The sequence below is a fragment of the Protomyctophum bolini genome, assembly GCF_963924005.1.
Source record: "Protomyctophum bolini genome assembly, chromosome: 3".
Lineage (NCBI taxonomy): Eukaryota > Metazoa > Chordata > Actinopteri > Myctophiformes > Myctophidae > Protomyctophum > Protomyctophum bolini.
Genome location: NC_137864.1, coordinates 4466084 through 4478589, shown reverse-complemented (window position 1 = coordinate 4478589; position 12506 = coordinate 4466084). Strand labels below are relative to the sequence as shown.

The window sequence follows — 12506 nt, the reverse complement described above, 5'->3', positions numbered from 1 at the left end:
GCTTACCGTGACCTCTAAGACAACAGCAGTAAAACAACAATCGATCCCCCCCCCCACCACCACCACTCAGGGTGTTCGGTCAAGGTCTTATGGCGTCTTTTATAACTAATAGCCTGGTTTGCTTGAAATTAATCAGGACCCAGTCAATACGTTGCTTCAGTTTTCCATTGGTTGTGGTTAATTACGTTGCACACTTGCAACGCATCACTGTCATGAGTTCAAGACAAAGCTTGCGGGCGGCAGCTGGGCCCCCGTGTGTCAATCAGTCCGTCCGTCCACCAGTCCAATCAGGCTGTCCAACACTGACCACATGACCTTTCCTTTTAGCGACCACCCCCTTTAGGCTAGGATTTCAGGGCCGCCGATAATTCACCAACCAATAGGACCAGCGGAACTATACACAATCATGGACAAAAAAGCTATACAGCCAGCCAATAAGCACGCAGGTGGGTGGGCACGCATGGCCTCCTGCCATATGCCAATCAAGGCCAGGCTATGGAGCTCAAGGGAAGATGACACCCCCCCCTCAGATGTGAAGAAAGCGCATTGGGCCCCAGAGCTCGTTCTCAGTGCCTATTATTTGAAAGGCAAGCCCGACTGCTTTTGCATTCACAATTTCTTCTATGGGCCAGAAAGCACTGCTATATATATATAAGAAGGGAATTTTTTCGTTCAGAAAGACAGAGTGTGCAGTTATAGTTCAGAGAAAAATATTGGAATGTCCCGAGTTATGTTTTTACAGACTCTGGACGTGATGGGCCTGCCCTACATGGATGCAGATGACTGCCTTTTAGAAACAACACCATGGCCGTCTTGAAATTAACCCATTTAGGCCTGACGTCGAAATAAATAAAAAGTCTTCTGAAAGAATATTATATTCAAAAATGTGTGCCACATTTTCACGATTTTTCAAAAATAGCAGACCTACAAGCTCGTAGCGCGCCACTCGGTGGCGCGCTATGAGCTTGTAGATCTGCTATTTTTCAATATAGCTAAAGTATAACATAATGCTTAGTTAAAACACCAAAAGGGGTTCCCGCCCCAAGGCTATACACTCCTGGCAACGATACCCAAGCTTTTTTTTTTTTTTTTGCAGCAAGAATTTTCTTTCCTCATAAAGAAACCAGCGGGTATAGGTTAGTAATGTCATGCAATTTAACCAATGGCCAACACCTGTGCACCCATTAGCTATACACAAGGTGTTCTACCAGGATCGGTGATGAGGCGTCAGCTTTTAAATGCAGAAAGGATCGTGGTGGTGTGTGTGTGTGTGTGTGTGTGTGTGTGTGTGTGTGTGTGTGTGTGTGTGTGTGTGTGTGTGTGTGTGTGTGTGTGTGTGTGTGTGTGTGTGAGAGAGAGAGAGAGAGAGAGAGAGAGAGAGAGAGAGAGAGATTTTACTGACTGGTTGTTCTGCATAAAGTGCCTTTGTAATCTATCCTGATTTATAATGTTGTGTTGGATGTATTGTTTGATTGACTGTATTTTGTGTATTGTAACCTCGGCTACATTGAAAATGAGGGCTTGCCCTCAACTGTATTTCCGAGTATAAATTAAGGTGATGATGATGATGATGATGATGATGAGAGAATCAAAATACCGGTATGTAGAATCCTGCCTGAGGAATTGATTCATGATGTTCTTGACCATATACTTTGTCCATCCACTCCCGGTCGGGAGTGGATGGTAACTTACGTCATGTTGTAGTCATTGATTTGTCGTCCAGCACAAACCGGAATCAGAAGAATCCAAAATTCCCTGTGATTAATTAAGGGCGTCGTAATTGTAGGGCCTATTATACCCAATAAAAGTCTCGATTCAGCATATATGCATCCGACACGTTTCATATAGGTCTTGGAATAGTTTGTTCCATATTGTATTCCAACTCGTATAGCGACTGGCGAGACAGAAAAAACAAACAGGCGGGGACCAAAACAAAGCAACGCCAGAAAAAGGAGGAATCCACAGACCATGGCTTTTCTCCGAGTTGGAACGCCTGGTGACGTGAGGTTATGGTTTGCTATAAGCGCGCCAGTGGACAGACGTGTCCGTGCCAGCTATACCCAGAAAAGAAGGTGCCGCACGTACATATATTGCAAACAAAACAGGAAACTGGGTAGCGGGGTGATGTTTGAGCTATAGGCTATATAAGCTAAGCCGCTTATACCAGTGCTCTCCAATGGGGCTCTATGCATACACGCACATTTTGGAAAGGACTTGGGCCAGGTGTTACCAATGATACTAATGAAGGCTCTGTTCCCATCCTGGACAAACAGAGTCAGGGTGCTGTTATTGTGCATGTTGGATCACTGGAAACACTCCCAGTGGGTCCTTGAAATGTAAAACTTTGAGAACCACAGTAAACTAAATGGAACAGAGCCTTAATTTGTTTCATTGGTATAAGCAACACCTTTGAAGGAAGTAGAGAGAAGCGGCCCAAAAATAGGTATCGTTATTCTGTGTATACTGTAGCATATAGCCCATTGTTTGTTCTCTGCACTATAGTCAAAGCATCTCACTACAATGTACGTTACTAACTCAACTTTCAGGGACCTCTTCCCCATGTTTGCTCCTTGTCGTGGTTATATGGTAATTATGGGTACGGCATCGTATATACAGTACAGTATAGACGCCCGACTGAGCCGAATTCACAGCGGTGGATTCGAACCCCTGGACTCCACAGTGGTGCTGGGCAGGAGTCAACCCATGTAAGTGCGCGGTCAGAGGTATAAAAAAAAAAGAGAAGCCGTTTCAAGGCTATAGTGGACACTGGACAAAAAAAAAAACAGTTCTATGTTTCAACTGGTCTGACATACACACTCGTGTTGTAGTGTTGTAGCCAATCTACACACAACTTTGTCGCGTTGTGAGCTTGTAAAACCGGGCTATTTTCAGAGCGCAACCAAGTGTCAAATCAAGTGTCATTACAACGCCATCAAGGCACGCCAAAAATACATTTTAGTCTAACTAAATCAACTGTAGATTTAGTCGACTAACATCTTATGATATTTAGTCGACTAAAACTATAGTACCTTTAATTCAAAAGACTACCGGCATAACTAAAACTAAATCAAAATGTTCCGTCAAAAATCAATGCTACTGCACAGACACCCGACTGGAGTCCCTGGAACACAATATTCCAAAACCTCCCTGAGCCAAGCAGTGGTTCAAAACCACCCACCCACCCACAAAAACAAAAAAGCTACATTGTTTGTCTGACGCCAATGAGGTCAGTCCTGTGGCACTGACCTCCACGGTCCTTAAAGTCCTTAAATATATATCAAGTCGCGTCTCCCTGCATCACTGGACACAATGCGGCCCGTTTTGTTTTTTTCTTCTTTTTCGTATCGCTCCAAGAGGTCCACAGAGGTTACAGTCTCGGCATGCCCTCCATCTGGCCCTGACTCGCCTACGCCAGACAAAACACATAAACAAGAATGTGTTTCATAGGCTTCTTCGGTTCAGCCTTTTAATAGCATCATCCCTCAGCAGCTAATAGGAAAGCTTGACCCTGCTGGCGCTCAACACCTCCCTCCGTATAAACTGGCAGATCCCAGTCGGCGCTACAGCAACAGCAGCGCTACAGCGAGACTCCTGCTGAACACACACAGTGTGCTGTGCAGGCACACCTCAGGGCTGTGTGTTCTAACCTCCCCTGCTGTTCACGCTGCTGACCCATGACTGCACCTCCGGATTCAGTACAAATCACTATCATTTATGGTTTACATGTGACCAGTGGTGGAAAAAGTACTACATTAAATTGTAGACTAAATTTGACTGAGGGACTGCCATTGGCCTGAAAAACAGGCTTGAAAGGTTCACTTCTGTGGTCTCTAACGTTACACCTATAGCTACATGTCTGGGCATTTATTTCATATTTACTTGTGGATTTCAGCTCACACTTATTTCAGACGTGCTCTAGTATGTGAAGAGTCTGCCTGTGCTATTAACTCATTAAAAAAGAAAAAAAAATATGGCAGCCCCTCAGTCAAATCTGGTCAGTTATTTTACTCAAGTAAACTGCCCTGATGATTCTGACAGTGGCTATACAGTATATACTGTCTGTCTACAGTATAGCCTGATTTTTACTTAGTGCTGGGTGTGCTCGTGAAGCACCTCACGGAGATACCGACAGCATAATCGGAGCAACTATCGTAAAGTAAAGTTACTTTACGATAGTTGCTCCGATTATGCTGTCGGAGAGCTTTTTCGGCGCTCGCCGACAAAAACCCCTATAATCGGACGCAGCACGACCAGGCTTCGATCGTAGAGGTTTTGCTCGCTTGTGTCGTGAAAGGCTCTGTGAGAAGATCCATCGCCGATAAAAGTGCTCGCCGATGTCCTCCCGAGCATTTCTGAATATCTAGCAGGGTTGATATTCGACAGTCTAGCTGACTCTACATCATACGGTATGAATGTGGCTGTGACGGCACTGTGTGCGTGCGCACATACGGAGAGACGCAGAGAGACAGAGAATTGTTGAATGAAAATCAAGATTTTTTGCGTCCTGTCTGCTCTACATTTCTCCCTGTGTATTCTGTGTGTGTGTGCGTGCGCAGAGAGAGAGAGAGAGAGAGAGAGAGAGAGAGAGAGAGAGAGAGGCGTCCTGTGTCGGTCTCATATTACAAAATGCATTGAAATAAAAAACAAATGTATAGCCTATATATCTATCTGGTCTGGATCGCATCTTTGTGAACTCTTGCAGAGTGTGATCCCTAGTCGGCGATCAATCGTTTAGTGTGAAAACAGATATAACAAAGATATAATGACAGACGATTTTTTTTTTAAGACTCCTGTAGTGTGAAATACATAAAGATCTGATGACTCTAAAATTACTTTAAAAGTCCTACAGTTTGTAGTGGCCATTACACTACGAGACAAAGCGTAAAAACAACATGCATATACAAGAAACAATGTATTATGGTCTAGCGTTTTTATAGCAATACGGAAATTAATTTGAAATTAAACGTGTTTTTGTGAAGCTCTGCCAATTTCCCACTTTGTACGACAGTGTTGCGCTCCGAAAATAACCAATATATAAGCTCACAATGTGTCGCGGTCGTGGACGCGATTCGTCGCGAGCTTATACATGGATCTGCTCGTTAGAGATAAATCTTTTACTAAGCCGAGGTTTTTCAGTCCATTCCAGAGACTCGTATGGAGGGCTGAAGGACGAAAAAACGGACACTGGGCCAAGCCAGCCCGAGTAAAATAATAGTAAAATGTAATGTAATTGACGAAATGGCCAGCAGCCCATTTCAGCAGGTAAACAGTCATCAAGTCCTGTGAGTAGCTATAGGTAACGGATAAGACCATTAAGCTCTGAAGATATGAGGAAGAGAGGCAGAGGAGGGAGAGAGACATAGAGATTGGCAGGGAGAGAGGGAGATAATGTTCCTTATAAAAGCAGCTGGTTTGCTTAGAACGAGACAAGGAACAAAGGAATCCTGACAAATTATACTCTGGGAAATGAATAAAAAACAATGTGAAAAATGACCCATACTGTTGCGGGTTCATAATACAATAAAATTCTTACCCCGGGGCCGCATTTTGCCCCGCGGGCCGCACTTTGGACACCTCTGCTCTATACTATCACCATCAATATACTATTAACTGGAGATCAAACCACTTTAGATTTGGCCAAAGCCTTGTTTTCATCTAAAAACATTTAAAACTTTATCACCCCCCCACCCAGGCCAGCATTGCAGTCTATCAACTAAACTAAACCGCACGCGAATGCTGTGGGATTGGACAGGAGATATTTGTTCCAAAGTGAGATTAATGCCACTGCCGTGTATACTGTTTTTACCACAAATACAACAGCCCGCTGTCGAGAGCTCAATGTGCTTTCATACATTCATAAAAGGCCCCTTTTAGACGTACTGCATCATGGCCTATAATATCTTGCATTACTGTACAGAATTTTGCGAGTGCATTTTTACAGGGACCGTGTGGGAATACATTTTGACTTTTTCCCCGTTGAAGGCGATGAGTGCTTTGTGAGTTAGCTTCAGTATCCCTAGAACTGTGAAACATATTAGAGCCTGCCTTTAAAAAAAGATAATGCCTCATTTATCGCTATCAGGCATGTAACGATATATCGTATATCGATAAATATCGATATTATTATTATTATTTATTAGTGTGTGATGTGAAATGTGAGCTTTAGTCACATTCCATCATATTCAAGTGCTTTTGGAGAGAAATGATAGTCACTTTCAGTAGTAGAGCACTGTAGAGGGGAGCTGTGTGTGTGTGTCTGTGACTGTGCCCAGGTGATGGTCGTTGATGCTCATCAAGGAAGGCAATTATGTTTCTGCACTGTCAAAAGCAATGCTACTTCTTTTGCAATGTAGTGAAATAACAAATCTCATGGGGGGGGGAAGATAAATTATATAAAATAAAATGAAAACTGACATTTTCTTTAAAATATATATATATATATTTTAATATCGCGATAAATCGTATCGTGGACCTCATATCGCGATACGAATCGTATCGCGAGTCGAGTGAATCGTTACATGCCTAATCGCTATATCGTTATACATTTCCCACGTTGGTTGGTTGGTTGGTTGGTTCAGCAGACACTAGTGCTGACGCACGCTTGCGCTGCAAAAGAGCACATTTTTGACACCATATATAAGTGACTGATGATGACTATACCGTATAATCATCTTTGTACGTGTTCAAAACTTGGCCTTTTTATACTGGTATTTCTCTTGCGCCACAACCACAATTATGCCTCGGCTCGCTTTCGGATGAACGTTTGACTGAAACAAAGCACCTCGGGGGGCCTGATGAATGACTCTGCGGTTGTTAGTCCTTTAACCCATTCTGACCTGAGATCAGATTCATAACGAGGTTTCCACTGGACACACACTGGTCTGATGAAACCCATTCTGACCCGAGATCAGATTCTAAAAAATGTAAGTCGTTCTTCGATTTTTCAAAAATAGCAGACCTACAAGCTCGTAGCGCGCCACTCGGTGGCGCGCTATGAGCTTGTAGATCTGCTATTTTTCAATAGCTAAAGCATAACATGATGCTAAACACCAAAAGGGGTTCCCGGTCAGAATGGGTTAAAGTTCTGTAAGGAAATGTACTCGTTAATGAAATAATCGATGAGAGAGAATGGATGAGTAATGTCTGGGAGACGAAACACCTTGGTATGTGTGCCTCCTCGGCCCTGCCCTTTCGGTATCTCCCCCTGTAGCCCTATGGCAGTGGTGGAAAGTACATGTACTCAAATACTGTACTTATAAGTACAACGTTGAGGTGAACTTTTAGTATTTTTGATTTTCTATATACACTATACTTCCACTGCAATACATCCCCAGAGGCCAATATTGTACTTTTACCCCACCGCAATTATTCGACAGCTTTAGTTACACGAGTTATTTGTAGATTTTAGATTATTGTTACAAAACATATTAGAAAATAGCTCACAATGAGTCGCGATCCGACGCGTTGCAGGGCCTTGTAGCTATTTCTTAAATGACTTTTGTACACATGTTGCTACACATTCTGCATGACGGGTGCTTTCACTTTTGGCGCATTAAGTATATTTTGATGCCGATTGCGTTTGTACAACTTGATCGCCGGACTTTTACACATTGCAGCATTGATACTTTCACCTACTGTACAGTAAGTACACAATTTGAGTACCCTTCCCACCACTGAAGCCCCCGGTCCTTCCCTCCTCCCATCTCCCCGCAGAGGGCTAGGAGGAAGGATATACACTGTATATTGACGACTGTGTTTCTGCATGAGGGGGGCTCTGATTCCAAGCAAATCAGACTCGGGCTCCTTCTGATAAATATCTAAGATGACGGCGACACATTTCAGCTCACATTTGACTCTGTATACCCGGTCATAACAGACACAGAGACGGAAACAGGGACCCCTGCGCGCCGTGACCTATTTTCTATCAACAACACCCCGGCTTGAAGCCTTGAATTCATGCATTATAATATGTTTTAGTTGTTGTCACATTCCGACGTCAATCATTTGATGCCCCGGGAGTCCGGGACACATCGGTCAATAGGCTCAAACTCTTTGAGTCTCTGGACCCGTCAACTTAATGATTGACTAATCAAAAACATGTGTGTGTAACTTATACACAATAAGTAATTTCTTGGGTGAACTACTCCTTTAAAGCTGAATGAATAAAATCGTTATGTGTGCAACATTCCCCCGGCATCAAGTCTCGCGTGGCCAGACTGTTGCCTCTCGCAAAATGCTTTCCAATGCTTCCGTCGAGCGCAAACGGACGCTCTGATCATCAGCAAGCGATAAAGCGGAAGTGAAGGCTCGCAAATTTATCCTAATATAAATCTAAATAATTTAAGCATATATATATATACGGTATATATATATATAGCTTGCTGCTTACCAGAAATAGGAAAAAAAAGTAAAGATATTTTAAAAAATATATTTCCGTTACGGATGCTTGCTGACTCAGATTTCGGGAGGTGTAGTTCTAGACTCTATACAGCATTCGGAGATTGTGGAATGGTTTTCTGTCTATATACGCGAGACTATATACCACAGCATGGGCCAATTAAAAAAGTTTGATTAATCGTAAAGGAGACGTGAAGTACATTATGTCAGCTCTGATCTGGACAGTGTGATAAAGAAAAGGGTTCCTGGCAGAGGGGAAAAAAAACGGTTCCGGTTCTAAAAAAAAAATGTGACGGAACCGATTCCGTTTTCCACAACATCGGACGCATCGGTCACCAAAAACAAAAAGAAGGAATAAATAAATAAATAAATACACATATAAGAAAGAGCCTTTAACTCACTCCCACTGTTTCCTCCGGGCGCGCGGCGTGTTGTGCAGCTTGTGCGACTGGTGCGCCTTGATGACGTCGCGGTAGTCCACCAGGCCGCCGCGCCGGTGCACCGGCGCCGAGGCGGGGGGGTCGACGCCGGGGGGCACCAGGGGGTCATTGCTGCTGCTGGTGGTGGTGGTGGAGGTGACCATGGCCCCTCCTCCCCCCAGGGACCCCCTGGCACCGCCCCCGCCCGAGTGGCGGCTCTCTCTCCTGCCGCCGCTGTTTCCGCCGCCGCCGAAGGAGGAGGAGGGCACCTCGCGGTACTGCTCCACGCGCACGTCGTACACGGCGTGGTAGTAGGTGGGGTGAGCGCACACGCTGCTGCCGCTGGTGGGGGGCGGCCGGCGGTGGGCGTGGCGGCGACCCCCCCCTCCCCCCTGGGAGGAGGAGGGGGAGGAGGAGGCGGGCCACACCACCGAGGAGCCGCCGTGGGACTCCTGGTAGAGCGGGGTCAGCATGCTGCGTCTGGGTGTGGGGGGGGGGGAGAGGGGGAGGGGGGAGAGTGAGAGGAAAGGGGAGAGAGAGAAGGAGAGGTAAGTGTCGTGGTACTAATACTTTTTCCAGTTAATAGAAATCATATTTTCTTTAAATAAAAATAGTATTTTCTTAAATTAAAATAATATTTTCTTAAATTAAAATAATATTTTCTTAAATTAAAATAATATTTTTGTAAATTAAAATAATATTTTTGTAAATTAAAATAATATTTTTTTAAATAAAAATAATATTTTTGTAAATAAAAATAATATTTTTGTAAATAAAAATAATATTTTTGTAAATAAAAATAATATTTTTGTAAATAAAAATAATATTTTTGTAAATAAAAATAATATTTTTGTAAATTAAAATAATATTTTTGTAAATAAAAATAATATTTTTGTAAATAAAAATAATATTTTTTTAAATAAAAATAATATTTTTTTAAATAAAAATAATATTTTTTTTAAATAAAAATAATATTTTTTTTAAATAAAAATAATATTTTTTTAAATAAAAATAATATCTGTTTTAAATAAAAATAATATTTTTTTTTAAATAATATTTTTTTTAAATAAAAATAATTTTTTTTAAATAAAAATAATATATTTTTTAAATAAAAATAATATTTTTTTTAAATAAAAATAATATTTTTTTTAAATAAAAATAATATTTTTTTTAAATAAAAATAATATTTTTTTTAAATAAAAATAATATTTTTTTTAAATAAAAATAATATCTTTTTTTAAATAAAAATAATATTTTTTTTAAATAAAAATAATATAAAAAAAACGAATGGTTCAAGCCCATTAATTAAGATTCGAGTGACAACCCTAACGAGCGAACATTCGAACCTTGAATGTTTGGGGACAGCCTTAACACACACACACACGCACACACACACAAACACACACACGGGGTTGCATATGTGATTGGTTGTTTCAGTTAAACAATATGGTAATGGCAACAGACATAGCAATTACCATCAGGCCTGCTGGTTTTTTAGCTCCAGTGTGGTGATGTGCACCGGAGCGCACATGGACTTAATATTGACGACATGCAGGGATCTCCATATATGGGCATAACAGGGATTGTATAGGCGTGACGTCACAAGGCGTGACGTGACGAGGCCCTGGCGTCATGCGGCATAATGGACTGGCAACCATATATGGAGGAGTGAAACAGACCGCGCGACTGACGGGTTTTGCAAGTCACAAATCACACAAATGCTTAACCCATTCTGAACGGGAACCCATTCTGGTGTTTAGCATCATGTTATGCTTTAGCTATTTGAAAATAGCAGATCTACAAGCTCATAGCGCGCCACCGAGTGGCGCGCTACGAGCTTGTAGGTCTGCTATTTTTGGAAAAATCGAAGAACGACTGACATTTTTAGAATCTGATCTCAGGTCAGAATGGGTTCATCAGACCAGTGTGTGTCCAGTGGAAACCTCGTATGAATCTGATCTCAGGTCAGAATGGGTTAATGTTTGACGGCAGTATGTTCCCCCAGAACCCCTCCTTGCTGAGCGTGAGGCCGTTTCCCAAGCCTTTCAATGCCAAGGAACTTGGCAAAGTTTCCCCACCTACAAGCTTAGAGATTGTGGCGTGCTGTGAGATTGCAGATCTGATATTTTGTTACAATAATGACGTGCCCAAATTAGGTTGAAAGCGGGCAGACATCTTAAAAGAGCCAGTATGTATATGTTGAATAGAGAGATAAAGAAGGATAGAGACACAGACAGAGAGACAATAGACAAAGAAAGAGAGAGACAGAGACAAGACAGACAGACCAAGACTGAGAGAGGGAGCATTAATATTGAGATGGGGACCAGATAGAGGGGAGGACAAAAAACAATACGTTATGGAGTGAAAGAGAGGGATGGAGAGTCTTAATTAAATGCCTATAAAGAGTAATGATGATGCCGATATTGTGCTGTTCCCTTTCCCCTGTAAAAATTGAACATAGATGGGTGTGTCTGTGTGTGTGCGTTTGCGCGCGTGTGTGCGTGTGCGTGTGCGTGTGCGTGTGCGTGTGCGTGTGCGTGTGTGTGTGTGCGTGTGTGTGTGTGTGAGCGTGTGCGTGTGTGTGTGTGCGTGTGTGTGTGAGAGAGAGGGAGAAAGAGAAAGTTGAGAAGTGTAATTCTTTTCCCCCCACCAATTATCTGCTGAGGGAGCGTAACACATTATTTCTCCCTGACATGGTGTAAAGAGAAAGCTAATTCATTCAGACACGCTCTCCCTACCTCTCTCTCCCTACCTCCCTACCTCTCTCTCTCTACCTCCCTCTCTCTCTCTCTCTCTCTCTCTCTCTCTCTCACACACAAACACACACACACACACACACATCTAAATGTACATGCGGTAAGCAAAGTCCTAAAGCACTATGTCCCTTTATGTGTGTGTGTGTGTGTGTGTGTGTGTGTGCGTGCGTGCGTGCGTGCGTGTGTGTGTGTGTGTGTGTGTGTGTGTGCGTGTGTGTGTGCGTGTGCGTGCATGCGTTGTGTGTTGCATGTGTTGTATGCCGCAGGGCCAGGATAACACAAGTATAGCAGAATTAGTGAGGCATGGAAGAAACATATAGAAAAGTTGTCCTTGCATGTTCACGCATGCATGCATGCACGCACACACGCACGCACGCATGCGCACACATGTCTCACACACACACACACACACACACACACACACACACACACACATACTATACCGGACTGTGTCCAGAGCGCAGATCAAGGGCAGGAGATGGTCTTTAACAAGGATATACTCAGGAGGAATGTATGTACTGTGCATGTGAACATAAATAGAGAGAGAGAGAGAGAGAGAGAGAGAGAGAGAGAGAGAGAGAGAGAGAGAGAGAGAGAGAGAGAGAGACAGAAGAGACAGAAGAGAGAAGAGGGAGTGAGAAAGCCATTGAGAAAACCTCTCAGTGAGACAACAGACAAGAAGTTTGAGCTGAAACAAGGCAGAGAAGAGAGGACAGATGGGACTAATTATGAGGGACTGGGCGAGTGAGCGTGGAAACCAGAAAAACGGTGTGAAGAGAGTTAGAGTGGAGGGAGGCACAAGGGCACAATGGAGAGAGAGAGAGAGAGAGAGAGACAGCGAAGGAAAGAAAGAAAGAAAGAAAGAGAGAGAGCGAGAGAGAGAGAGAGAGAGAGAGAGAGAGAGAGATAGAGAGAGAGTGCGATAGAGCACCTT

The 12506-nt window shown here is 42.9% G+C and overlaps 1 protein-coding gene across 1 annotated transcript in view; it reads right to left on the bottom strand.

The window, feature by feature from the left end:
• The window catches only part of cacna1ab (calcium channel, voltage-dependent, P/Q type, alpha 1A subunit, b), a gene marked incomplete at both ends in the record, with an annotated part of 241854 nt that extends 232565 nt beyond the window's left edge, over positions 1 to 9289 (bottom strand). Inside the window, one exon of the mRNA XM_080760544.1 lies at positions 8799 to 9289. Coding sequence (XP_080616670.1) covers positions 8799 to 9289 — 491 coding nt within the window. The remainder of the gene's footprint in view (positions 1 to 8798) is intronic.
• Positions 9290 to 12506: the final 3217 nt, after the last annotated feature.